We start from the raw sequence: 27,758 nt of genomic DNA, 5'->3' as shown, positions 1-27,758 counted from the left end.
ATGCTAGGAACTGTCAGTTGGTTGAAAATGTTCAAAGGGCCACCAGACTGGTGCCTGCACTTCGGCACCTCAGCTACCCTGAGAGGTTGGAGCGCCTGATCTTGCCTAGCTTATACTACAGGCGGGCAAGGTGTATAAGCATCTCAAGGGGCACTACTCAGTCGAGTGTCCTTACGTGGAGCTGGCGGACGCTCGCCCCACAAGGGGTCACAGCTCAAAATTGAAGAAGCGGCAAGTCCAGAAAACTGTGAGGGTAAACTTTTTCGGAGTGAGATTTGTGAACTCTTGGAACAATCTACCAGGAAGTGTTGTGACGGCACCTAGCGTGAGCTCTTTCAAGACCAGACTTGACCAACACTGGAGCGGGTTCATGTACATTCAGGGACCGGTGCATGCCCAGTACTTGCCAACAGTGCGTAACAGAGACTTGACCGATCGCCCAAACGGCTAACGAGCCGATAATTTGGTGAAGAGGACAAAAGAAAAAAGAAAAGTAACAGAGACGTGACCGATCGCCCAAGCGGCTTACGAGCCGATGAGTGGTGAAGAAGATAAAAGTAAAAGTAAAACCTTAACTATTGATTGGGATCACAATTTTTAAGGAAATATACCAACTACTGGATCACTATTTTGGACGAAAGCAATCACAGTAAAAATGCTGCGGGAGAGCTTGTGTTAAAAGAGCTTGCAGAATTTGCACTAAAAGTTTACAGCTAGCCAATATGTAACGCCTTAGTTGAACGGGTATTTTCGAGAGTTACATCAGTTAAAACTAATTTGAGGAACAGAATGGGGCTGAGTTCTTAACATCAATATTAAGAATAAAACAAGCCTTGAACTAAATGGAACTTGCTGTTGTCATTTGATCCTCCAATTTTCCACGCTGAAAAATGACTCATCAATCTATAGAGAAGAGGAAGTAGATGCAGAAGAGGAAGACCTACTGAACAGTGTAGATCTATAAATTTGAAATTTCAATCTGCCTAAAAGTGATGTGTGTTTTTACAAAAGATTTATAGTTGTGTTAATTTAAGTAAGATTAAAAAGAAGAAAAGTTATGTTAATTTAATTTAAAACAACTAACAAGAAGAACAGTTGTGTTAATTTAATTAAAACAAGTAACAAGAAGAAAAGTTATGTTAATTTAACTGAAACAAGAGACAAGAAGAAAGCTCTTTTAATTAGAACAAAAAGGAACAAGATACAAAGAAAAAGAGCAGCAAATAAGTGGTGAGTTAAAGCTATAAATTGTCTGTTTATACCTTTACAGGTAGTATATCTATATCTATCTTCATATTTCTCTCCTCTCTCTCTCTCTCTCTCTCTCTCTCTCTCTCTCTATATATATATATATATATATATATATATATATATATATATATATATATATATATATATATATATATATATATATATATATATATTGGGCTACTTTTCATTGAGATCCGCTACTTTTGGTCACAAATATCTGGCAACACTGTTACCAGGTAGTGTTTTTGTTCTGCAGATGACAGACAGACTAGTCCTAGTGGCAAGCAGATGATAGGATTTGTCACCTGGTTTGTTGTGCTTCATTACCTTATGACACATAATAGACCGACCAGGTAAGATTCCCATGACCTTAGAAACAGTAATTATTTATGTAGCGTTTGGTACGTGGCGGACCTTCCGAGGCTACGTTTTGAATATAAACTGGGGCATTGTAGATACAAGTCACAAGAAGAGAAAGGACAAGTGTAGCAGCTTATTATAAACGCTTTTAAGGTAATTCACTATACAATAGCATGAGAATTCTGTGAGAATTTTTGTAAATGTGTCTGTTTGATGAAACCCATAAATAATTGAGGTCAGGTTTAAGCCTCCTATTGTTGGGTAAATACCTGTGGATTCACCTGTCGTGACTTTTATCCAGCTTTACATGGTAACATTTGAATTTAATATGTTCTTTTCTGAAGTTATACCTTTCTCTGGTCGATACTTCAAAGAAATGGAGACCATATGTTGTGAAGGAGCACCAAGTAATACACTTTTGGAGTGAAATTTGTGAATTCATTAGCTACGATACTGCGGTCCGACTAATTACCCAAATGTACCCAAATGTAGCCGCAATGAAGTCAAATAATGGTCCTACATGAATAAATCGGACTGCTAATCACTTCTCGACTAGTATTTGGTGTCAAAGTCACAAAAAATTGGAAAACTTACTTTAATCTGAGTTAATAGATCGCGTGCATGTACCGAGGGAGCGAGTAATTACCCAAATGTACCCAAATGTAGCCCCAATGAAGTCAAATGATGATCGTACAAGCGTAAATCGGGCTGTGAATCACTTCTCGATTATTATTTGGTGTTATAAAGTCACAAAAAATTAGTAAACTTAATTTAATCTGAGTTGTGTTAGGTTAGGTTAGGTTAGGTACATGCACTCGATCTATTAACTCAGATTAAATTAAGTTTACCAATTTTTTGTGACTTCGTGACACCAAATACCAGTTGAGAAGTGATTGGCAATCCCATTTATTCATGTAGGACCATTATTTGACTTCATTGCGGCTACATTTGGGCAATTACTCGCTCCCTCGGTACATGCACGTGATCTATTAACTCAAATTAAATTACGTTTTCCAATTTTTTTTTTACTTTGTGACACCAAATACTAGTCGAGAAGTGATTGACAATCCGATTTATTCATGTAGGACCATTATTTGACTTCATTGCGGCTACATTTGGGTACATTTGGGTAATTAGTCGGACCCACGATACTGTAAATAAGCACTTGATATTAAATCAAGATAGACAATTCCGAAAGCAGAAAAGTCCCCTTTAAGAGTGAGAGGGGTAAAGATTCATTAGGGGACCAACATGGAACTCTATAATGAATTGTATATAAGGTGATAGAACAAAAATTAACAGTACAGTACTTGGTAAAGGTAGAGAAGACCATTAGCACCAGAAGGACTTTATGGAAATAAAATTGAAGTGACATTGTAGTATTTTTTTCTTTTTAGCCTATCCTATGATCATAAATTACTTGTTAGCGGGCAGCGCATGTAAGAAGAGGGAATTAACGGGGTAAAAACACTGTGAACACTAATTATATTGCAGTAATTTCAAGTCTCTACATCCTTCTTAGGCAAAGAAGGAAAATAGTTACCCTACAATAACTACGTTGTCGTCGGATCTCCTGTGGAGACCATGTTTTGGTTCATGTCTGCTATGCAAGAGCATCTACGGTCTTTTTTTACACGTCAAGAAATGAATGACGATCTCATCGGGTGTGTTTATTATGATTTATATTAGATTGAATTCGTTAATTTTTTTCTGGAGATGATGTTTAGATGATAGTGAGAAAATCAAAACAACAATATACAGGTTAGGTAGGTTAGATCAGGTTCTAATAGGTTCTGTGCATTCTCATTTCCATTTTTGTGTTCAGTATCATGCAAATCTTATCTCCAGAAATTTTGGTTCAATTCCATAAGTTATTTTTGGTCTTTCCACCTTTACCGAATACTTTACTCAATAATGTTTTTGTTACATATATATATATTTCTCCAGTTAGTATTGTATTTTGATTTTTCGATTTCACTTAAGATCTCACTTACTGTAAGTACAATTTATTTTGATCACACACAGTGGGCAGGACTTTGAAGTAGAGGGCCTTTAGACATATAAGGTGGATGGGTAAAAGTAAAATTGTGGGGTAAAAACATGACAAAAAAAGACCAGACCAAACCTAACGAAATGTGGCCTACCCTCACCTCTGTCCTGTCGATTTTGTATCATTTTGTGAAAAATCCAACATGTTTATCTTCACGATGATGGCAGTCTGCACCACACTTTGGAAGTTTGCAGAACATGAATCAGCCTTGAAAATGTCAAATGGGTTTGCAATTCTGAGAAATATCACCCTTTGCACGAGAGGTCATCTTACGACTGACAAATTCCAACTCTTGAGCATGCTCAGAAATATACCATGACACTGTGACTTCTACTGATTGGCTGATTGTACTTTCTTCAGTGAAAAAAAAAATCTAAATAACTTGGGAAATTATAAATTTGCAACAAAACTGTAATACTAAAGTATTATTATTCTTTTTCTATCATCCTATATACTGTACATAGGAGGGAAGATCAGCTAAAACTAATGGCCCATCACTTTTTTGGTAGATTTTAGTGTATATAAACAGAAAATAATTTCAGTTTCAATATTTTGCAACCTTTTGCTAGGTAAATTTTAGCGTGAAATTTATCGAAAATCTAACGTACAGCTGCATTAGTGCATTACAATTAAATAGTGAACATTGCTTTCTGACTTCATTCTTTAACAACCCAACTAACAATATTTTTTCTGTTTCAGATTCTGATGCATTTATAAGTTGATAATATTTGCGATGGCTGCTTGTGTCAGGACGAGGAACCAAAAATCCAGCCATCTCAGTCACTATCTTGGGTCTGGGAGAGAGCTCCTGAAGTCGGAGTTGCCTACATTGAGAGATGCTTTGAGATACGGTGTTTTAATCAGGCAAATCAGTGAAAAGAACCAAAGAACTTACACAAACAAAGACATTGCCAATGATATGACCAAAGCTGTCTTGGCACAGTACACTCTGGCTAACGCTCAGTTCAAGCCTCCAGTCATAACAAGTTAGAAGAAGATTAGTGAGAGACTGCTAGCCAGTTGGGAAAAGGCAAGAGATATCTCTCTTGGGAGAGGAAAACTTGCAGTTAAGGACAGCTTTGCCAAGCAATTGGACCAGTTATTTGACATAATTACTTGCAAGTGCCCAATTGTTCTCTGTCCTGAGTTTGGATGCGATCGTGACTGTAAATCCGAGGCCCACATCTCCTGTATTTGCAAGCGTGAACTGAAGATTCCTGTGATCGAACTGGCATTTGTCAAAGCACAGAGAGAGAAGAATGGCAGTATAGGGGCTCTCATGATTTCTAGCCAAGATATTCCGGAGTCCAAGAGACAGGAGGCTGCCACAGAGAGACAGAAGAGGAGAAGAGTTGCCGAGGAAAAGAGACTTGAGAAGGCCCAGGGTGAGGTAAAAAAGGCCGATGATTGGAGTCAAGCTGATTCAGAGTTTAATGACTTCCCCATGGCTGATCCGAGTGCTGACCAGGAGAATGGTGACTTTGTCCCTAACCCAGAAAATAATGATCCCAAACCTTCCAGGCATAAGATTCGAAATAGGAAAGATATCCCGAGCATAGCTCTGGCCAGCATGCGACACCACACTGGTCTCAGAGAAACTGCAGAGATAGCAACAGCTGCCTGGGTTGACGGTGGTTTGATAACACCTGATGATGTTCACCTGGTGATAGATCATAACAAAGTAAGGAGAGCTCAGGAGAAACTTGTCAGTAACCTAGAAGAGGAGTTTGATAAGGGGATAAGAGAAAATGGAATCAATTGTTTGTTCTTTGATGGGAGAAGGGATGACACTAAAGTGTTCATGAAAGTTGGAGATTCTGACAAGTTGTTCCCTGCCATGGTGAAGGAGGAACACTACTCCTGCTGCAGTGAACCAGGAGGGAAGTATTTGTGGCATTTCACTCAGAGAAAGATGACATCAGGAAACCAGCATCAGGAAACCAGCTGAGATAGTGGCAGATAACATTGTGAACTGGCTCAGAGAGGAACGTAGACCAGACCCTGCAGGCCATTGGAGGGGACAGCACCAACACGAACACAGGGTGGCAAGGGGGGGTCATACAGTGGATAGAGCGGAAGATTGGGAGGAAGCTGGTCTGGATTGTTTGTGACCTCCACACCAACGAGTTGCCACTCAGACATCTGATCCAGGAGCTGGATGGCAAGACTCTTTCAAACAGATGCTGGACTCTGCCACTGAGTTAGAAATAAATCCGAGCTTTGAAAAAATCACTGTTGGCCCTCCACTCGTTGAGCTTGCACATACTGTCATTGACGACCTGAGTACTGACCAGTACTATGGTTACATGATTTGCAGTGCCATCAAAACTGGGGTCATGCCTGATAGACTTGCTTACCTGCAGATAGGTCCAGTCTCACATTCTAGGTGGCTCACAACTGCTCTCAGGTTCTGCAGAATTTGAGTCGCTCATCATAAACTGAAAGGGGGACCAGCTTCACAACCTGAGACTTATTGTCCAATTCATCGTGAGTGTCTATTTGCCAAATTGGTTCAACACCAAGGTCAAGTCATCGTTCTCCGAAGGTCCGAGGCATGTTCTCTTTCAGCTTGAGCTCCTGAGGAGTCAGCCAAGGAAGGTTGTTCAGATTGTGGAGCAGACTGTGAGGAGATCTTCCTGGTATGCTCATCCCGAGGGAGTTCTGCAGACAATGCTCTGCAGTAAGGATGAGGAGGAGAGAAGAGTGGCAGTCAAAAAGATCTTGGATATGAGACTTATGAGAGGATCTGGGCATGACGAATCAGTTGGTGAGATTCCTTCAGGGTCAGGAAGACTCCTGAAGTCAATCTAGGTGCCAAGACCCTCACTGATCTCATAGATCTGGATAACATCCAGGCTGGCAGTGAGCCCCTCTTGCAGCCTCACCAATGTTCAAGTCAGAGCTTTCCTGGACAACCCCATGCATGTACCTGCCTGGCCCTCGCACACCCAGAGTATAGAGCGTTGTGTACAGCAAGTGAGCGAGGCCAGCAGTCACGTGTACAGCCAGGAGAGGAGGGAAGGCTACATCCGAGCTCAGGTGGTCAGCAGGGAGGTGATGAGTAAAACAGAAGCAAGAAAGACATGTTCTCTATGGTGTGCAGCAACACCGGGTCGTAGTAGTAAAACCGGTTTTTGTATTTGATGATTTTGTTTTCTAAAGGAATATTAAATTTAATAAATGTGTCAAGATCATTCGTTTCACTATTCTGGATCATTTTCATCCTCATAAATTAACCTGATACATTTACTTTACTTTAAATAAGCTATTTAGTGGTGTTGGTAAAAGGGTGGGAATACTGAATTTTCATAAGATTTCAAGTTAAAATTTACCAAGCAAAAAATGAAAACTTTTCAAATCTGAAGATATCACATGATTCTGCACATAGAACTACATCATTAATACCATGGGCCGATTTTTCAAACTCAAAAAAAAAAATTCGCCTCCGTATGACACACCCTAATACTGTAGTATACAGGAGGTCCCAAACTTATGAATGCCCGCCGATACGAACGGGGTTAAACTTGAAATTTACAGTATTTTATTTACCTGATGACTTACTTTTTACTTTCATTACTGTATGTTGTCATTCTATTTCTTCTTTTGTCTTAAATTAAATGATTTTAGATGTACAGTATAGTCTGGTTTTACACGGTTAATTAAGCCCATGGAGGTCCGTGTATAAAGCGAAACGTGTAAATAAAATAACAGAACCTATGGGTTTAATTGAAATAGAGACTGGGCCGACCGCCAGACTACCCGTTTTTTTGGCTATCTCCGACACAATACGTACATTGTAGTAAAAATAACATCTTAATTTTATGATGGTATGCACACACAATTAATATATAAGAGAAATATCAATAATATTTATAACACTTACGTTAGTAGAAGAGATGGCTGGGCACACGGGGATGGGGGGTTGGTTCCAAGGCAGAGGGTAGATTATTGGCCCTCACCTGTCTCTCTATTCTACACATAGGCTAGAAGGGCCTCCTCGTCAAACCCCTCAAAGTCCACATCCTCACTATCACTGACTTGGGCTGGCTGTGGTGGTTGGCGGGTGAAGAACTCGGTGGTTTTATTGACATCTAGCATTGATGTGGTCGTGATACAGCTGAACATAGGGCTCCAGGGATTACAACAGAAGGTTATTAGACACTTCGTAGCAATGATTGACTGGGTCTTTGGCAAGCATGAGCTTCATTTTCTCAGCTAACTCGATGACATCCTTCACATCAGCAGGTGTTAGTTTCTGCTCTTGTTGTTCTGTTCCACCTCGCTGCTCACTGATGTCATCATTTTCCAACATCTCGTCCATATTGTCTGGCCAGGTCCACCTGTCTCGTGCCTTTTTCTAACTCCTGGACGATCTTGTACTTTACCTCATAGCTTAAGGCACGTCGCACCGTCTTGGACTTGGGGCGGCTTGGGCCAGGTAGTTCAGGGCTTCTCGTGGGTGGGGAGGTCCAGCGGAAGCCATTGTATAGAAAGAAAAAACAAAACCGGTTCCTGGGCACGAGTGAATATACGCGGGGACAGTGAGACTGACGCGGCGATGGAGAGCGTGGGTGGCGGGGGTGGCAAGGATAACTAGACCAATCACAGCGCGCGGCGGAGGGGGTGCGTGGGTGGTAAGGATACGTGGCCCAATCACAGTCTGCGACGTCAGCGGTGACGTCCGCTCCCAGCACCTTGCCGCATGAATGGCCTTCCGCATAAAAAATATCCGCGTAAAACCAGACTACTGTATACTGTATATAAAAACTTAGACTATGATATAGTGGGATTTTAAGCATTGTTTTGTAAGTATGGTATGCATACATCATGTGTTCTGACTTACGTACAAATCCGATTTATGAACATCCTCAGGAACAGAACCCGACCCACTGTACTACAGTATATACAGTATATTTTTGCTGTGTCTCCCTATATACAAATCAAAACATAATAGAGTTCTGTGGTTATCCTCTACTGAATCTTAACAGTAATGGGGATAAAGGGTCATACTTTATAGTCAGTGGATATTTGTGCGGCACTTTTGGAAAGATACCCCTTAAGCACCATTCATCATGTCAAGTGTATACAAAATCTCTGGATAACTGACTGAGTTTGATGTGATTTCTGTAGGTTAAGTTAGGTCTATAGATCTGTTACAGTAGCTACAGTAAGTGCTGTACAGTATTTGATAATGAACAACAAACCATAACTTAAAATCCATCATCCCTGTAGGTTGAAGGGTGTCAGCACCATAAGACATGTACAGTATAATTTCATATAACATAAAACTACTGTAGATAGTTTTTAGCTGCCATATTTCTGGATAAAACATAATCAGCCAACCTCGCTTTACCTACCGTAATTTAGTCAAGTCACAACTGGGGGGAAAATATTTATATTTTTTTGAACATTATTGTATTTTGATATTCAAAATTACAAATGATGCATTACCAAACGTGACACAACCAATTTTACATATGTTACCATACTGTGGCCAAGAGAATTCAGGTTACAATTTTAAAAAGGAAACAAAACTCATAACTTTCAGGAAAGCGATATAAAAAAGGCAAGCATGAACTTAGCATGCTTCCCTGTTGGGCTCTGTAAACGCTTCTGCGCTTCACCTTACACAAGGATGTAGGGGAGTGCCCAATAAATAATAAAAAAAAAATAAATAAATAAAAAAAAATTATATAAGAGATTATTCAACCTTATTAAGATGCTGGAACTACTTTTTGTATGGGAGTTCTACTCACTGGGAAGACACTAATGGGGGGTTGTAACCCTGTTTATGGGAGAAGCCCACATGCCTCAATTACAGTACAGTATTTCTACATTTACTTTAGCAAGTGTTTCCCTTAGTAAGAATACTGTACAGTAAACCCTTGTTATTCGTGGGGGTTAGGTTCCAAAGAATGGCACAAATAGGCAAATAGCAACTTATACTACCTTAGCGCATTACTGTATACCTATACATACCAAACAACCGACCAACCATGGCAGCACTAGTCCCCTCTTTTAACTTATCTAATAATTCAACTTTCTTTTTCAAGGTAATCACTGACTTCTGCCTTTTACATTTCACTCCACTAGCAACACTAGCACTGACCCTAGGCAGTCTTTTAGAGGCCATTTCACATAAACACCAAAGTTTTGAGAGTACAACATGAGATGCTGCGTCACAGGCAATGGTTGAGCGCGAACAGAGGGAGATGAGACTCCGCGGGTGCGTGGGGTGACTCGTTGCGCTGCGGGAAAAGGTTCGCAAGCTAGCCACCATTTGCTTACCACAAATTGTTGAAATTGTGAATCGCAAACCCGCAAATGGCAAAGGTCTACTGTACTGTACATTATACTTGAATTCAAAACTTTTTTCAAATACTTCATCTACCACTGTCAGCATACGAGTAAAATTTTTTATTAATTTTTGCTCTTTCTTGTAACTGTACTTTCTACTCTTGTCTTACACCACTCCCAAGTCTTTGTTGTACTTCTTGATCTACCCAATATATAAAAAAGCAGGAGAGGAGTAAAGATTATAGGATAAAAAGGTGATAACTACAGTACTGTATGTTTATGGACACACTGATTGGTTTTGTAAATGGCAATATACGTGTTTCCCTGGGAGTTACATGGTGGTGTAAATAGACCAATCGATGAAGCTGCTGTATACTGATACAACTTTATTTTTTTTAGGGTCACCCTGATGATGGAAATATATGAAGGTTAAATTAGTATACTGATTTACCTTTATTCTCCCTTGGACCAGCTGGGTGACACCCCAAATGAAGAATGATTCCCAGCATGCAATCTGTTGCCAGTAGGCATGCAAGTTCTCAGCATCAACACAAAAGATCATCCAGCAATAATCATGATATAAATAACCAGACAGTGCTACCCATCCCCATGGCCCAAGAATGTACCGAGGCTCCAAGATGGCCATCAGATTCTGTATATGTACATAACCATTTTGATGAACCAAGTTCCAGGAATTTGGGTAAAGAATCAAGACAACCATCAGTTCAGAGTAAAAAAGTAACAAGAGTTAAACTCGCAAAGGCTCAGAGTCCCAGTCATGAGCGTAGCAAATATTTTATACGAACTGCAGGTGGTATGAGTGTGTCAGTTCCAGAACTGCCACCTGAACATAAAATGACTTCCAAAAACTTCCAGATGAACTTCACGGAACCTCTCCCAGTGCCCCAACTTGAAGATGGGGCTTTGGCAAGCAGTGAAAACCCATCCTTAACACCAATTATGAAGACACGGACAAATCAAGCCAACAGTTATTTACCTCTGAGTGTGGAACTAATTGCAGGCAGAGGTCAAACCAGTATGCCCAGTGATGGAAATAAGAACAGCACCAGCAGCAAATTACGAAGTTTGCCACCATCGCACACTTTGGCCATGTCTGCTTCATTTCTTAAATCTTATTTCAGTTCAGGGCCTGAAAAACAGCATTCAAAGAGTGCTGGTTCAACTCCTGAGACTGAAACCTCAGTCAAAACGAAGATGATGGGCTTATGGAATAATGTTAAATATGGTAAGTTGTATTACACCATGTGTGAATCGGTTCATTTTGAATAAAAGGTTTTGAGCAATAATGTTCATAGTCTTTTTAGTTTTTAAAATAAAGTACAGTACCTGTACAGCAATTACTGAATTTTCAAATAAAAATAGCAGGTATTTTATACTTGAGAGCCCGTATATACCGACCAGTAGATGTGTTGAATATCTGCAAAGCAGAAATATACTGTACCATGTAAAACTAATTTAAAGGATATTGGAATTATATAAATATAGAACTTTAACTGGCTGCAATTAAAAAGTATTGCAATATTTTAATCATGTTCTAATTCTATATACAGTACACTATTATACAGTTGCTACAGTTTATATTATACAGTAAATATTTCCTGATGGCTGAAAGCTAATGAATATGGAAATTGTTATATTCACCTCATAACACAACAAAAGTTGAATATTTGTGGATATGACACTTCAAAGGTCATTCTCAGGACTCTATACAGTATTGTTTTTTGTATTAGACATACAGTATTCATAATTTTTTCTATATTTATTTATTAATTACAATTTATTATGATTTTTCTTATACAGTATCAGTGCCGGACTTACTTTGATAATCACTCGCCAATTGATTAGTTAGAATGAGAATTTACCCACCCAACTTTGCCCTTCGTTTTTCATGCAGGATTGCAACTACCTGATTACCTCAGGGAATTGCAAACCTGCTTCACCTGCATTTTGGCACTAGGTAGGTAGGTCATCTAGCAATAAAACTTTGCTTCAACGTGCCTAATGGCAACCGGGTCACCAGAGCTGTGCCCATCCCCAGGTATTTGCTGCACTTTCTGGGCTGGTTTGCAATGGAGAGCCAGGGGAGTGGGACATCCCTTTCTGGTTTTACCCAACAACTGCCATCAAGTAAATGCAGCTGACCCACACAAATGTGGAAAATGGCTGTAAAATGTTGATCATCATCGTAATAATTGTAATAATTGTCCATGATTGAACCTGATTATGATGTTATTCCCAATTTTTAGTCTATAACTTCACCAATTTATTTGCCTTTCTGCAATTTTAGTCACAGTACATGTACAGTATAGTGTCTAATGAGCATCAGTAAATTGGTACAAGAGGTCTTGGTACTGTGTTTTATTATGGTGAATAAAATTACTGTATGCATACAATAATTAGACATTCAAAGTTTGATTAAACTTTTCTTTACAGGTTGGACAGTGAACCTGAAGACTAATTTCTCAAAAGACTCACCAGTTTACCTCTTAGGCTATGTGTATCATAAGAGTTTAGGGGTAGATGAAGAGAATGCTATGGAAGGTAAGATTCTTTGATGACAGGCTGAGGATATAGAGTTACGCTAGAAATATACTCAATAATAACAGTGTAATAAGGAAACTTGTGAAATTGATGTAGTCATCACAGTTGTAATTATGTTAAGGTTGTACTGCATCCCATTATCTGTTAATCTTGATTCAGAGGTTGAGAGGCACGGCATGGAAGCATTTAAGCGGCACTTCAACAGCTTGGTGTGGTGCACTTATCGGCGACAGTTCCCCACATTACATGACTCTGTCCTCACAACTGACTGTGGCTGGGGCTGTATGCTAAGGACAGGCCAGATGATGCTCGGCCATGCTCTCATTCGACATTTTCTCACAAAAGGTATAAGTTAGATGTTAAAGTGTCTTCTATCTCTTCTGAAATGGTTTTAACGGAACATAATTTTGTAGTGTAAGACACACAAAATTAATGTCCATGAGGATTTCCATGTGGATATACAGTACTGTTGTCCATACATTCTTCTAAAATATACAGTAAATAAGTTGTAAGTCTTCTGATATATTTTCTTAAGTTACCATCAAAGAAATGTTTCGATTATGACAAGTAGGTAGATACAGTACAGTACTTCAAAAATAAAACTTATTGCATTTATGCAAACACAAGTTTAAAGTGACTTCTTGGTATTAGTGAACTGCCCTGTAGCGATAGAGAGCATCTAGACTGATTAAAGTACCAACACCACAATAAATCTTATAAGATATTACTAAGTGACCACTGTAAAATGGTACAATAATTGCTAATTTAAAATGATCTCAAAACAATAAAAAAATAGTATTTGCACCAATTAATCAGTTTGCTAAGCTTTGGACAAATGGATTAATCTACAAAATATCACCAACTGAATATTAATTAAAAAAGATAGCACATCATAGTAACAAGGGAACTACCATTGAATTCCATTTTCCCCTGTTCTCTCCATACAGTACTGTACAGTATTTTTCTTCTAATTTTTAACTACTCTTCAAGTCCAATGCAAGTGGATACAATAATTTAAGGTCAGAAACTTTTAATTCTGTTTTAAGTTTAGTTGCTCCTTTAGGATAAATAAAACTTTTGAGCAGAATGTTCTGAAGCATATCTCAATTTATAATGTGGGTTTCTGTGCAAAATTATTGTCTGATTAATATGTACTGTATTCAGTTACTGTACAGGATTTTAGGAATGCTTCACGTATGTTTAGCGGACACTGACAGTATGGTTTAATTGGTCCCATTCCCTAGTCTGACTCTCTATTTTTTAGACATATGCATATACTGTATAAGAGCATATTTGCACACTTCTTCCTCACAATCAACATATAATATTCAGTACAAGAGTTTTCATTTCAATATTTATTTACAGTATTACCCCGCCTAACGCGGTTTCACTTGGCGCGTTTTATCATATACGCGGTGCCTCGCCAGAGCTGAACTTTCACTTAACACGGATTTTTTCATCATATACGCGGTGAGTGTCCGGCTCAAGACGCTATTTTTAGATTTGCCCCACGCGCCACCCGCCCGCCTGCCTGCCTGCCTCTCCCTCCTCCTCCCTCCGCTTGGGCAAGCGGCGCGGTAAGGTTGCGCAGTGTGTGTCTTTGTTGCGTTATCACTGACGTCATATGACGTATCGGACTGTGATTGGCCATGCATCCCTACCCCCCTCTGCTGCTAGCTGTAATTGGCTTAAAGTATTATGACGTGACCACCCCGGGGAGGGAGGGAGGGAGAGACGATGCTTGACCTAGCCGCGGCAGTTTCATCCCTCAAGGCCACACCGTGTAAACGCGCATCCATTGTTCCGTAAAATGGCTTCCGCCGGACCACCACCACCACCAGAGAGAGACCTTTCCTTACCTGGACCCAGCGGCACTAAGCCAAAGAAGACACGACGTTCCTTAAACTACGAGGTGAAGTACCAAATTGTTCAAGATTTGAGAAAGGAACACGGCAAGTTGATCTCGAGCGCCAGCATGGCGTCAACGAATCTACGATTCGCACGATCAAGAAGGATGCAGCCAAGATCAAAGAGCACATGAAAATCACAAAGTCTGCAGGTGCTTCATCTATCAGGTATTGCCAGAACAGGGTGCTGGCAAAAGTGGAAAATTTGCTGGTGAGTTATTTGGTTCGTCAGGCGCGACGCAACATGGCGGTGGACACGCTCTCAGTGCAGGAGTACGCACGTGAGCTATACGCAGCAGTGTCACATAAGCTGGGAATTGCAGAGCCCAAACCCTTCAATGCTTCCTCTGGTTGGCTGCATAGGTTTAAGAAGAGGAACAAGATCACCAACATCAACATTGGTGGTGAGGAAGCGAGTGCTGACCGTGTGGCGGCTAGAGATTTTCCTCCATTCTTACGTGAGATTATGGAGGAAGGACAGTACACTGACGACCAGGTGTTTAACATGGACGAATCTGGTCTTTTCTGGAAAAAGTTACCTTCCAAGACCTTCGTTGTCCAGTCTGCCAGCAAGGTAAGGGGTCGGAAGTTGCAGAAGGAACGCATCACCGTCCTGTTTACCACCAATGCCTCCGGTACCTGTAAACCAAAGTTATCGGTGATTCACACAGCCCGCAAGCCGCACGCCTACAAGAATATGGACATGAACAAGCTTAATGTCCACTGGCTAACCGCACGTAAGGCGTGGATGTCCTCTTCTCTGTCCCTCTTCTGGTTTGACAACTGTTTTGTTCCCGACGTGAAGAAATTCTGCGAGCAACAGAATGTTTCATTCAATATTTTGTTGCTCCTTGACAACGCACCTGGACACTCGCCCCTACTTATGGATCGTCACCCCAACGTAAAAGTGGTCTTCCTTCCTCCCAACACTACGTCATTAATCCAGCCCATGGACCAGGAGTTGATCTGCAATGTGAAAGCTGCGTACTCTGCAAAGAAGTTCAAGCTCCTGAACGACTCTACCAACACCAAGGATGAGTTGCGTAAGCTGGGTGACACCGACAGCGAGAGCAAAAGCGACGAGGACAAGGAACAAGAGGTGGTGACTCAAGAACTTCTCGTCAAACAATTTTGGAAGAAGTTTAACGTTAAACAAGCTGTAGACTTCTTGGTGGAGGCATGGGATCTGCTGACTATTGCTACGATTCGTCACGCATGGAGACATGTTTTGCATGGCATACCAGGTGAGAGGAGGAGTGAACCTGTGACTGGTGAGGGTCAGACTGTTGCAGTAGCAGTGGACCTTGCCAGAGAAGCTGCACTCAATATTACAGCTGAAGGCTTCTCCGAGACCACCAACGAAGACATCCTGGAGGTGATCAGAGATCCTGAAGTGACTGCCGACGAGATGTTGGAAGAAGAACACGCCAGTGAAGAGGAGGAAGAAGGTGCGTCATTCTCCGAAGAACCTAGTTTAAGTCATAGTGATATTAAGTGTGCCATAGAGTTTGCAGAGAAAATTAAGTCCGTCCTTTCCCGCGACAATGACGATGACCGCTATGAAGTCTTCCATACCCGGCTGGTGCAGGCTATGGAGCCGTACATCATGGTGTATCATGACAACATAAACACCAGCCGTCAAAAAAGCATAACCGAGTTCTTCGCCCGCAACCCACCACAGCCAGCCCATGCCAGTGATAGTGACAGTGAAGTTGACTTTGAGGGATTTGTCAGGGAAGCCCTGACAACTGTAAGTGACAGTGATGGTGATTCACCTAGTAATGGTGATTCACCTGAGGGCCAGTAATCTGCCCTCTGCCTCGGAACCAGCCTCCATCCCCGTATGCCGACCCATCTCTTCTACTACCGTAAGTGTTCCACCTAACTTTTAGTTTCTCTAACGTAACCTTCATTTTTCCTATGTTAACCTTTATTTTTCCTAACCCAACCTCTTCTATATTACTTGTTTTTTCATACCATCATAAAGTTAAGATAAAATTTTTACTACAACATAGTTATGTGTCGTCAAAAAGTGGAGTTTGGGGGTCGGGCTGGTTTCTATTGGAATTAATCCCATATGTTCTGTTGTTCACTTAACGCGGATTTCACTTAACACGGGACCCTCTGGGTTCAATTGACCGCGTTAAGTGGGGTACAACTGTATTTGTTTTCAATTTGTTTCTCATCCATCCCAGAGCACTGGTGTTGCCAAATTATGATGATAAGTTCTATGTATACTCTTAAGTCTATAATGTAGGCATATTACATGACAGTGTAGATACAGTACTTTTGTTAAAGTATTTACTTTTTACTACAGACTGGAGATACAACAAGAATGCAGCAGAGGGACCAGACGAATTGGTTCATCGTAGCATTGTGCGCTGGTTGGGTGATTCCCCTTCATCACGTTGTCCGTTATCACTTCATAACTTGGTTCACTTTGGCGAAAAGTTGGGAAAGAAAGCTGGTGATTGGTATGGACCAGCATCTGCAGCATACATATTTAAGTAAGTCAGTTCTTGGTACAATTAAGTGATGATATACTACAGTAAAACCTCTTTTTAACTGGCTGTGTATATAGGGGATACCTCACCAGTGAGAGGTTAGGGGCATCAAGAGGCAAAATTTGTGCTAGCTAAGCATGGCTTGTTAATTGGTGTCATAGTAGTGAACTGATGAAGTTGTTGATGGGTTATGTAAGGAGAATTCAATAAAGTTCCTCACTTAAATCACTATAATTATTTTATGTTCAACTCTTCGCAAATAACTGTCCATTCCCATAGTGAGCTACCATGTGACCTTGAATCTTGACAACACTGATTGGCAATGAGCTGTGGGTGGTGGGAGAATTTTGGGGTGACAAAATTGAGGTCAAAGAAATGTATAGTGCACTTTCATCTTTGACCAGTACAGTAAAGCCTCCGATTACAACATAACGACCAACAACTTTTCATATTTAATACCCTAGTAAATTTAGGACCCAATTCAATTTACATCCTTATTTCATTCATATTAACGACCAAAGTATAATAAAAAATTAAATAAAATTACATTTTCATATAAATAATAACTAAATCCCGATATGTATTATAAAAAAAATTACTGTAAAAAAAATGAAGAGCGCCTTGCGCAAAGAAGCTGCCTGGCTAATGAGTGGTAAACAACAGTCGAAGCTTGGCAGGCCTTTTGTTTTCACGCATCTGGAACAGGAGAAAAACTTTCTCAGGTTTCTTACAGCATTTTTACATCCTTATTCAACATGAGCAAGAGAGCAAGTGATGGTAGTGTTGTTTCAAAAGCTAATAGACAGTGTATAAGCTTAGCCGAGAAATTAGATGTGTTAAAACGATATGAAAAAGGTGAGAGGTCTGTGGATATTATATGGAGCAAGCAATGAACATATTTTCTGAAGTGGATACATTAACAGAACAAAGCATTAAATTTTAATTAAACACAAATGACCTCTACATAAAAATGTATAATGAGAAAAGAAAGCAGCTGTGCAAGGTTCTTTTGACAGCTTTACTATTCAAAGGCCTAAACCATCAACTTCAGCTACACCATCAAATTCAGCATCATAAGCAGCTTCAACTTCAGGTTCAGTAACAGTTTCAGCAACAGCTTTATGGAAAGCTACAGCTTCAGCCAGATTTGAACCTGATGACTCCGTCATCTGAGTAAAAACTCGCACAATATTCATTGGCTGTCCTTATGTTTTAGACTTTATCACCATTGGTGAGTAAAATTTTTCTTTTACATTCGTAAATATTATTTAAAACATATATGAACAGTAAATAAGTGTCGCTTTCATATTCATATGTAGAGAAATGGCGATATGTTTTCACATGTACGCACTTACTGTTCATACGTTGGCGTTACCAATCGTCTCGCTTTATTTCTTTACCATTAGTGGTTAGCTACTAGTGTTCCATTTATTAACATTAAATAACATCACTTAAAACATACATAAAGGTATTCAATTTTTTAAAATTAACTTCACTACATCCATGGTTTTATTTTCTTCGGTTTCTTATGTAGAACCATCGTCACTGATGAAAACAATGCCGTCTTGTCTCCTCGTGTGTGTTTTAATATTCTACGTATTATTAATGAATTGCATTGTTCATTTCATATATATATAAACATTAATTCAATCAAATACATATTCGGTCATAAACAATAATGAATCTTTTGTACATGTTCTTAAAAAGATAAATTATGCGGTTTCCTTAAATGCACACGTGTATGTTGGCGTTCCCAATCCATCTCTTTTTTTTTCTTTGCCATTAGTGGTTAGCTACTTCTATTATTCCATTTATTAACATTAAATAACATTACTTAAAACATATATATTCATTTTTTTACTTTAATTTTACTGCAGCTACAACCAAGGTCTTATTTTCTTAATTTTCCCATGTAGAACTATCGTCCTGGACTCCCGGCTGTAAACACAAATGAAAACAATGGCATCCCATCTCCTCTTATTATTATTATTCATTTATATTTTACTTGTATAAGGTGCATTGAGAAACATTATTTAAAGAATATAGTTTGCAATTTTCATTAATTTTATTGTTTTGGGGGGAAAAGAAATAAAAAGCCACACAAAAGATATGAAAAGGTCACACTTGGGAACGCATCTCATTATTATTGCTTTATTTTAATAGTAAATAATGATTCGGGATACGATGATTCACCTTACACTGCAATATTGGAGGACACATTACCGTCGTTATTCGAGGCTTTACTGTACTACCCTTTGTAAAGGTTAAAAAAATATATATAAAAAAATAGGCTGAATGAGAAATCAGGGTATTGATGAAGTGGAGGGAAAAGGTAATAACAGTGAGGGATCTAGCAGTGAGGTTGTGTACACATTCAAGAGGGAGGTTACAGAAAGGAATGTTAAGTATACAAGAATTAAATAAGAGAAAAAAATAACGAGGAGCTGAAGTTATATAGAAAAAGGTGAAATAGAATGTGAACTGAATGGGGTTTATGGATTTGTGTGCTGATTGATTTAATTTATATTAAGATAAGATAAAATATGGTAACTTTCAGAATTACCTAAAAAGCTCAGGTTGTTTTTTAATTTCCAGAGATGCTGTTGAAATGGGTTCCAGGTATATCCCAGATTTACAAAGAATTTGTGTTTATGTTGCCCAGGATTGTGCCGGTGAGTTACATGTCTTGTAGACAGTATTTAATTTAAACCAATTGTTTACATATTTTAGCATTTAGTCACTTAAAATTTAAGTGTGTTAACTAACTTTGGAAAATTTAATGCTAATCAAATTTGTCATGAGGTGCCCTTCATGTAACTCATTAGGGAAACATTTATATTATGATTAGCACAAATGCTGTGCAGTACTCCTCTAATGCCTTTGGAATAATGATCAGTTGTGTCTGTCTCATAAGCTTACAATGTAAATTATCTCTAATCTGGTATTACTGAATGTGGTTTGTAGTTACAATAAAAACTCTAATAAATATTTTGTAAATAAAATCCTCAGGAGTTTGCTGTTTTAGTAATTGTCACCGGTATGCACACCCTTATGAAAGCTGCCATTAAATTGTACGATCATGTAAATCTTTACAAGAAAAATGACACAAGGATAAGAACACTGTGTCCAGTTATTTTGTGTAAAAATTATCACCTTTTACAGTTCTGGTTGGTCCCAGTTGGAATAAAGGCAAAAATGTTAAGCATAGGTTGAAGTTTTGTCAGTTTTTTAACTTTCATATAAATCAGTTATAAACTCAAGATTAAACTTATTGCGAGTAAACTTGGGTGTCATTTTATAATGCTTTTTAGAAACATATTTTCTCATCTCTTAAAAAAATTGCTTTACAGTACAGTACTTACAAAAGGCAGTAAAAGGAGTCTGAAATTTATGTTTTTGGATAATCATCATAGTTTTACACATCGTAGGTTTAATTTTGCAATAATCTTGGTTTGTGAGGTTTCCAGTAACTATTTTTTCCTATTTTGTTACAGTATATATTCAAGATGTGCTAGACCTGTGCTTCACTTCATGTTTGTGTAACAAAGGGGATCTCATTAACTTGCAAAAAAATAGTAACAAAAGGACACCTAACTTGCAACAAGAAGATTCGTCGGTACCTCTAACTGTGGACCTTGAGTGTTCCCAGGTATACAAAAAGGATCCCAAAGTATATGGACAAAGCAATGGAAACAAAGAAAGTGAGGACAGATACTGTCATACTATGAGAGCTGAAAATTCAAAGGAAAGAAATATTGGACATAACAATAAAATATTTAAGAATGGAAGCAGCACGAGGGATACACAACACACAGAGAATTACCAGTTGCCCTTAGCTGATATATCGCTAACGGTTAGCAGTGGTACAAAATTAAATGAGAAATTAAGTCACGAGAAAAGGGTTAGACTAGATAGTAGTGAACCATTCAAGCAATGTGCAAAGTGTGACAACTGGAGATCTGTGTTGATCATGGTGCCTGTTAGACTAGGAGGTGAAGCATTAAATCCTATATATGCTCCATGTTTATATTCCCTCTTCACTCATGAGCTCTGTGTTGGAATTATTGGAGGCAGACCAAAACATTCACTCTACTTTGTGGGATTCCAAGGTAAGGCTACTTCCAAGCTATAAACTTAAAATATATATGAAATACAGTACCTGTACACTTTTTTTTTTATCCTTATTTATTAGTACTTGATTAAGCTGAATAATTTTTTTTTTTATTATCTAGCTAATAAGTGCATTGAATTTATTAAATATTGTACTGATATTAACTTAAAAACTGTATCTTTAATTCTATAATACAGTAAGTCCTCGCTTAACGTCGTGGTTATGTTCTTGAAAAACACAACTTTAACGTAAACAACGTAAAAGGAATAAATTTTTCCCATAAGAAATAGATAATACTCTAGTTACGTTCCCCAGCCTCCCTTTCCCCCCATAAAATGCATTACTTGTACATAAATTCAATGGAATTTTTATAGAAATGGTATTTATTATACATCCAAAAAGATTAATAAACTAAATCATTTTGTATTGTACTCACTGATGGGCAGAGGTGGAGCACATGTGTGGTGGCTAGTGGAGAGGAGGAGGGTGGCGAGTCACTGAGACCTGGAGGGTGGCTCTGACTGGGGTTTCCCTTCGGCTGCAGTTCACTCCTCCTCACTTGCAGGCTGTTGTGAAAATGCGGTTTCTGCCTCCCGACGACGAAAAAATGAATCCAGCGTTGACTGCTTTGTGCTCCTCTTCTATTTGTCCTTGTAGATATCATTATAACAACGAAAAGTTTCCTCCATGTTGCGTACAATCTTTGAGCTACTTTCACCAGTCATCTTAATATTGTGGAAGTTATAACGATGCCTAAAACATTGAAACCATCCTCGGCTGGCCGTAAAGTTCTCATCCTTCAATCCCTCTGTGGCCTTTAAGTTGTCAAACAAGGATTTTGCTTTATGCTGGAACACCATAAGGCTCACAAGGGCATTGCGTTGATTCTGATCCTCTATCCACATAACCAGCATCTTCTCCATCTTTTCAAATCACGGAACTTCGGGCACGACTTGTCTTTGTTATACTCATAGAAGTACCACTTCCAGCACTAGCCTTAATCTGTGCTGGTTCAGATAGTACGCACTGTTGTGGGGGAAGGGCCTAGTGCAACACCAATGTCCACAGCACATTCACCTTTCTCAAAATGGTTTAAAACCTCCATTTTTGTAGCAAGGCTAATGGTCTTGCATTGCTTCTTCACAACACTAGCATCACTAGCACTTGATGGGCACGTGGAAGCCATTTTGAATGGTTACAGTATTTAGAGCAAAAACACTTAAGCATGCACGTACGCTGTGGAAGCCTAACAAAGATTGGGGATGCTGTGACGCTCCGTGAGCGAGCGTAGCGCGCCAAAATGAGAGAGGGTGATGCGCCATACAAAGCAGTCCGTGACGACATTATAATGAATCGGTCGGCACGTTGTCGGAATCATGGGTATCTAAAGAGTAGCGACGTTATAACGAAACAGCGTTTTTGGGGGCAATGTTAAACGAGGACTTAGTGTATAAATTTTCTTATTTCTAATTGGTATGTCACAGTGTATAAATTTTCTTATTTCTAATCGGTATGCCACATACTGTGCTTTGAATCCCTTTGCTACATCACGCAACACAGATAATACTCATATTTTTAATGTATGCAGCACAAATTTCACTATTTTTTTTTGTACTCATATAGTATGTCCATTAATGTGAAAAATTGTAAATTAATTTGACCAATTTTCAGTGAAATTCCATTCAGCTTGATGGAAGCATAGGGACAGGTGATGTTCCTGTTGTATTTTAGTGTCTCAATGAATTAAATCACTTGATAATTTCAGAGGATTCGCTGATCCATTTGGACCCACACCTGTGTCAAGATGCTGTGATGGTAACTCAGCCACATTTTTCTCTATCCTCTTATCACTGTTCTTCCCCTCGCAAGATGGCACTTTCTCGCATGGACCCTTCAGCTACTTTGGGCTTCTATTGCCACTCTAGAACAGATTTTCTACGGCTCATGGAGGAACTCCCAGAGGTAATCTTTAAAGTACCGTTAACATAAGTAAAATTCTAAGACTATAACTAAAAAATCTAAATTATTATCTATAAAGATGCACCAGGTATGTAGTTACTGTATATTGTATTGTATAATGTACCTATCTATATAAGTAAGATTTATTACAACTGATTTACCTTCCCATGGTGTCCCTGACTATACTGAACAAATTAAAGATGTACTGTATCTGGTGACAAATACTTTGCTAAATGGAGTTGCTTAAGGGGAGCATCTGGCTGAAAATACAATGAAAATCGGAAAATTGCGAATATACGTATTCAAAAAAATTCCTGAGGAAAGCTGTTGCCTATGGCTATATGCTGACGTATTTTTATTGCATAATTCGTAATATTTATGTAGCTGTGCATGATTGTTCTACTCCCCCTTCATTTAGAGGGCCCTTCTGGTTAGAGATGAAAAGCTGTAGAAAAATATTTATGTATAATATTTTGGTGCAAAGTAATACCACTAATACCAATCACTTGGTAAAAATCAGTATCTGACGCCTTTCTCAGCTCGCTAACCACAGGAGACCGTCGTCACGAGAGTCAGTGACCCATCAAACATGCGAGAGTGAGGTACGATCTTGAGTAGCTCTCACGCCATCTTTATCGGCCCGTATCCGAGAACGAGTTTTTCTAACCTTCAAATCCCTAAGGCTCGGCCACTTATGGGCCGATTCTAATAAAACAAAAACAAAGTGGTAGAATAACATATTGTGCATGGTATAACATATAGATTTTCTTTATATTTGACTTGGTTTATTATTTGCTGATTTATCTTTTAAATATTTGGAAGAAAAAATGGTAAGTTAGGAAAAAAATTCATGCACCCAATATGAAAGCGATAATCAGAAATGTTATGTTCAAGAAGAGTAAATTACTTATATTCCACATGAATTTCAACATAATGTAGTGAGAAGTTGTAGAGAAGTATGATTTTGAAAATTGATAAGAATATAAGGGGAAAATCAGATATCAGGGATTAGGCAGAACCGATTCATGGGTATAGTAACAATGTATCTGGTGTCTTTAATTGCTGACAGGAGATTTATATTGATTGATCAATTTAATTAATTTCTTGTTTCAGCCGTATGTTCCCCTTAAGATAGATGTGGCAAATATGAAGGTATTTGCACAATAACATCAGTATTCTTGCAGGATGTGTTAAGAAAGCAAGTGTGGTATCAGGGGCGGATCCTGGAATATCAAAAGGGGGGATCCAAGAAGTTGTGGGTGAGGGAACACGGCAAGCGCAGCAAACCCACCCAAAATTTGTTTGAAATCTGACCAATATCATGGGCATTTTGAGGCCATTTTAAAGCCATGTGCTCTTGATATTAGGAGATATTCTGAAGCCAATAGTAAATACTTTTTACTATACAAAAATGCCTGAGTACAATACTGCATGAAAGAAAAAGTACAGTGGGGTATGCTATAACGAACGGATCCTACTACGAATATTCCTATAACGAACGGTTTTACCTATAAAATTGAGAATGCTATAACGAACGAAACTCCTTCAACGAACATAATTTAATTTTTTTTTTTTTTTCTAATTTATTGTTTTATTATTACAAATATTAATAATATTCTTTATTTCAGGGGTTTAGATGCATATTTATGCACTTTTTTACAATTTTTACAATTTTATATTATATTTTTCAGTGTTAAGTGGTTGTATTTGGGGGCCTGGAACAGATTAATCCTATAACAAACGAATGCTATAACGAACAAGGTTCTAGAACCAATTAGATTCATTATAGCATACCCCACTGTATTGGAATTTTCCGGTGAAAAGGGGAGGTCCAGACCCCCAGGAACCACCTGGATCCGCCCTTGAATACCACAGGTTCTCCCACATGGTGTTGATCTACAGATCTTACGTAAGCTTGAATTTAATGCGAGTCACTTCAATGCAAATGTTGGGTTAAATGTGAAAATCCAAGGATATTTAAGAGGCCTTCACTGATATCGATGATAACTCAGAAATACATTATCTGTTATGAAGCCAAAACCATATAAGTGTTAAACAAATAGCTGGTTCATTATTATCTCCAAATTTGACTGAAGGATTGAGCCTCAAATCCCATATTATAGCCAACCCTATAGCTAGGCAGTTTGATAAATACAATACCCAAAATAAGCCTGCCAGGTCATAGATACAGGTAATCCTATGCATGAGTGACTATCCTCTGATTAAGTTGTTCTTGGAAAAATCAAAATATTATTTGTGCCTCTTCATCATAAATGTGGAGCATGTTGGTCGAGTGGATACAACACTCCCCACCTGTTCCAGGGGTTGATGGTTTGATTTTGGGGCACGGTAAATGGGTACCTAAGTTTACAACTTGGGTTAGTGAATGCAGTCGAGAGCAATACTGGCCATGCTACCTCCATGTATACCAAAGGCTTAGTATACAGTGTGCTGTATCCATCACAAATGTCATCCTTAGAAAGGGAGGACTAGAAGAGTAAGTTCCCATCATAAGAAGATGGTCAAGTAGTGACATAACACTAGTGTGTATACACATAACCTAACAACTCTTACAGGTTAGCCATCTTGGATCCAGGTTAAATTTTATGGAACCCACAGGAAGAGGAGGAAGGATATCTAAACCACCTTGCTAGGAGTTCAGCTAAGAATGAAATTTTGGATTAAATCTTCTACTTATATCCTGATGATACCCTCCACCGGGTAGCTTGAATAATTGTTACCTTGTACATGAACTGTTAATTTGAAATACACCCCAGTGTAGATCACCCAACTAAGGCTGTGACTTTGAAATTTGCTTGCCTGGATATCTTTTTTACTTTCCCTGACAAATTTTTGGAGGAAATTTGCTTGCCCAGATTTTTTAATGGGAAAAGTTAAATACACATCTTAAAACATTCAAATTTATTGTGTATATCAACTCACAGGTCACTTGTGTTTGTCTAAATAGTGTAAGTAGCAGTAACCCTTGTCATTTGATTTCATAACTTCTGTCACCTCACTTTACACCAACAGGATGTGACAACCTCCCCCCGCGTGCGCACAAATAATCTAGTGTCGGTGGCAGAAACACTTGTCATGTGGGTTCATATCTCCTGTTACCTCACACCTACAGCCCTTCAGCTTGGTAGTTTTTTTTAAATGTTGACAACTTGACCCCAATTGCCTAGTAGGCAACTTAATGTAAAGATAAATTACCTGCACCCGACGTAGGTCACTATCCTGGTACGCTGCTGACAAGCAGCACATAGACGGATCTCCCTGGTTAAACATGTGTGGTTAGGTGGGGTCATGCACTAACCTGACAATTTCCCATCTAGGCATTGTATTTATTGCATTTTCCTTTATAAATATTATTAGCTTGTCTGCTAGGCAAGTGCCAAGCACACAGACATGAAAAATCACTTGCCCGGCCTCTAGTCCAGACACAACCAGGCTGCTGGGCACTGCTAATCTGCACAGCCTGACCCAACTATATAAAAAAGACCAACTTTAGGAACTCTATACTATTAAGGTCTGGAATGTTGTGCCAAATACCAGGGGAAGACACAGGTGTATTTGGAGAATGTGGGTGAATACATTTTTTACCTGCACAAACTAAACTCCAAATTTTTTCATTACAGCTTATTACACCCAAGCAGCCAGGCTTTGAATATCCAATATTTGAATTCTTGGACGGTCGATGTGAAGATACTGATGCATGCACACGACAAGTTAGTACGGAGGACAAAATGGCCGCCTCAATGCCAGGAGACACTCCACTACTCCCTCAAGATTCTGAAGAGTTTGTGTTCCTTTGATCATTTGCCCCTTCAGGTTAATGTATCATAATAGATGTTGGAATATTACTGTTGTTTCAGTCATATACCAGTTATATTGGAAGTGTAGAAATGTATCACCCGTGATATTCATGTTGCATTAACATTACCGGTATTTGTCATTGTATAAAAAATCTGCTACTCAACCGCAGAGATCATAATATATTTTATTTACACTGTGACTTATTGTTAGGTAACAAGTGTAGTTCCATGTTAATTTATGTTATTGATTATATAATCCAGTGGATATTGATCACTGCCATATGTTGTAATATGGTCTTTATCAGAATGCTGTTACTATTTTCCCTGAGGACTTTCAGTAAATAAAGTACAGTACCATATATAAACTATGGAGAAACTTTACAGATGCAAAACCATCCCATTTTGTCAAGGTAATAGATGCACTGAATTACAAAGATAAAGTTTTTTATTAAATTTTATAAGATTTTATTATTATTTTTGCATTATACATTAGCCCACACTATACTGCATTCATCATATTGTGGATACACAAATCAGTTAAGCCAAAAGAGAGGATCCCTTATCACAGGACACAGTTTGGTAATGCTACCAAGTCCTTGGCAGGAGGAGCCGGATATCAGATTTCAATCTTAAATTCTAAAAGTATCGGTACAGGCTCTCACACTGTTCACCGACGCAAATTTTCATCATAATACTGTAGTTCTTTTAAAAGGACTTACATTTACCAAGCTGTATTAGTGGGAGTCCTCCACTGAATGACGTGTATGCATGGTGTTTTTATCTTATTTTTTATGGGACAGTAAGACTTTACATTACCAGATTCTTGAAATACTGGAAATGAGTTTTATCACTACAGTGGTCCCTCGGTTAACAAACGGTTAGGTTAACGAATTACCTTCCATAAGAATCTTCAATTCGGTTAACGAACAAAAATTCAAT

General features: G+C 38.7%; 1 protein-coding gene across 3 annotated transcripts; it reads left to right on the top strand.

Moving 5' to 3' along the window:
- The first annotated feature begins 1,494 nt into the window (after window positions 1-1,494).
- On the top strand, window positions 1,495-27,287 carry LOC121874119 (cysteine protease ATG4D-like). Of its 3 annotated transcripts, XM_042378075.1 has the most exons (10): window positions 1,495-1,604; window positions 10,358-10,658; window positions 10,835-11,204; window positions 12,413-12,520; window positions 12,680-12,865; window positions 16,745-16,934; window positions 19,527-19,603; window positions 20,426-21,040; window positions 22,808-23,004; window positions 26,643-27,287. In XM_042378075.1, exons 2-10 carry the CDS (start codon window positions 10,617-10,619, stop codon window positions 26,817-26,819), a joined length of 1,962 nt encoding a protein of 653 aa, XP_042234009.1. In that variant the 5' UTR covers window positions 1,495-1,604; window positions 10,358-10,616; the 3' UTR covers window positions 26,820-27,287. The 3 variants fall into 3 exon arrangements, with proteins under 3 accessions (XP_042234009.1, XP_042234007.1, XP_042234008.1); XM_042378073.1 differs by having other exon boundaries at window positions 10,358-11,204; XM_042378074.1 differs by having other exon boundaries at window positions 1,508-1,604; window positions 10,431-11,204.
- The last annotated feature ends 471 nt before the right edge of the window (window positions 27,288-27,758 follow it).

This window comes from Homarus americanus, unplaced genomic scaffold, assembly GCF_018991925.1.
Source record: "Homarus americanus isolate GMGI-L3 unplaced genomic scaffold, GMGI_Hamer_2.0 scaffold49667, whole genome shotgun sequence".
Taxonomy (NCBI): domain Eukaryota; kingdom Metazoa; phylum Arthropoda; class Malacostraca; order Decapoda; family Nephropidae; genus Homarus; species Homarus americanus.
The sequence above is the reverse complement of the archived record's forward strand: the minus strand, read 5'-3'. Positions and strand labels throughout refer to the sequence as shown.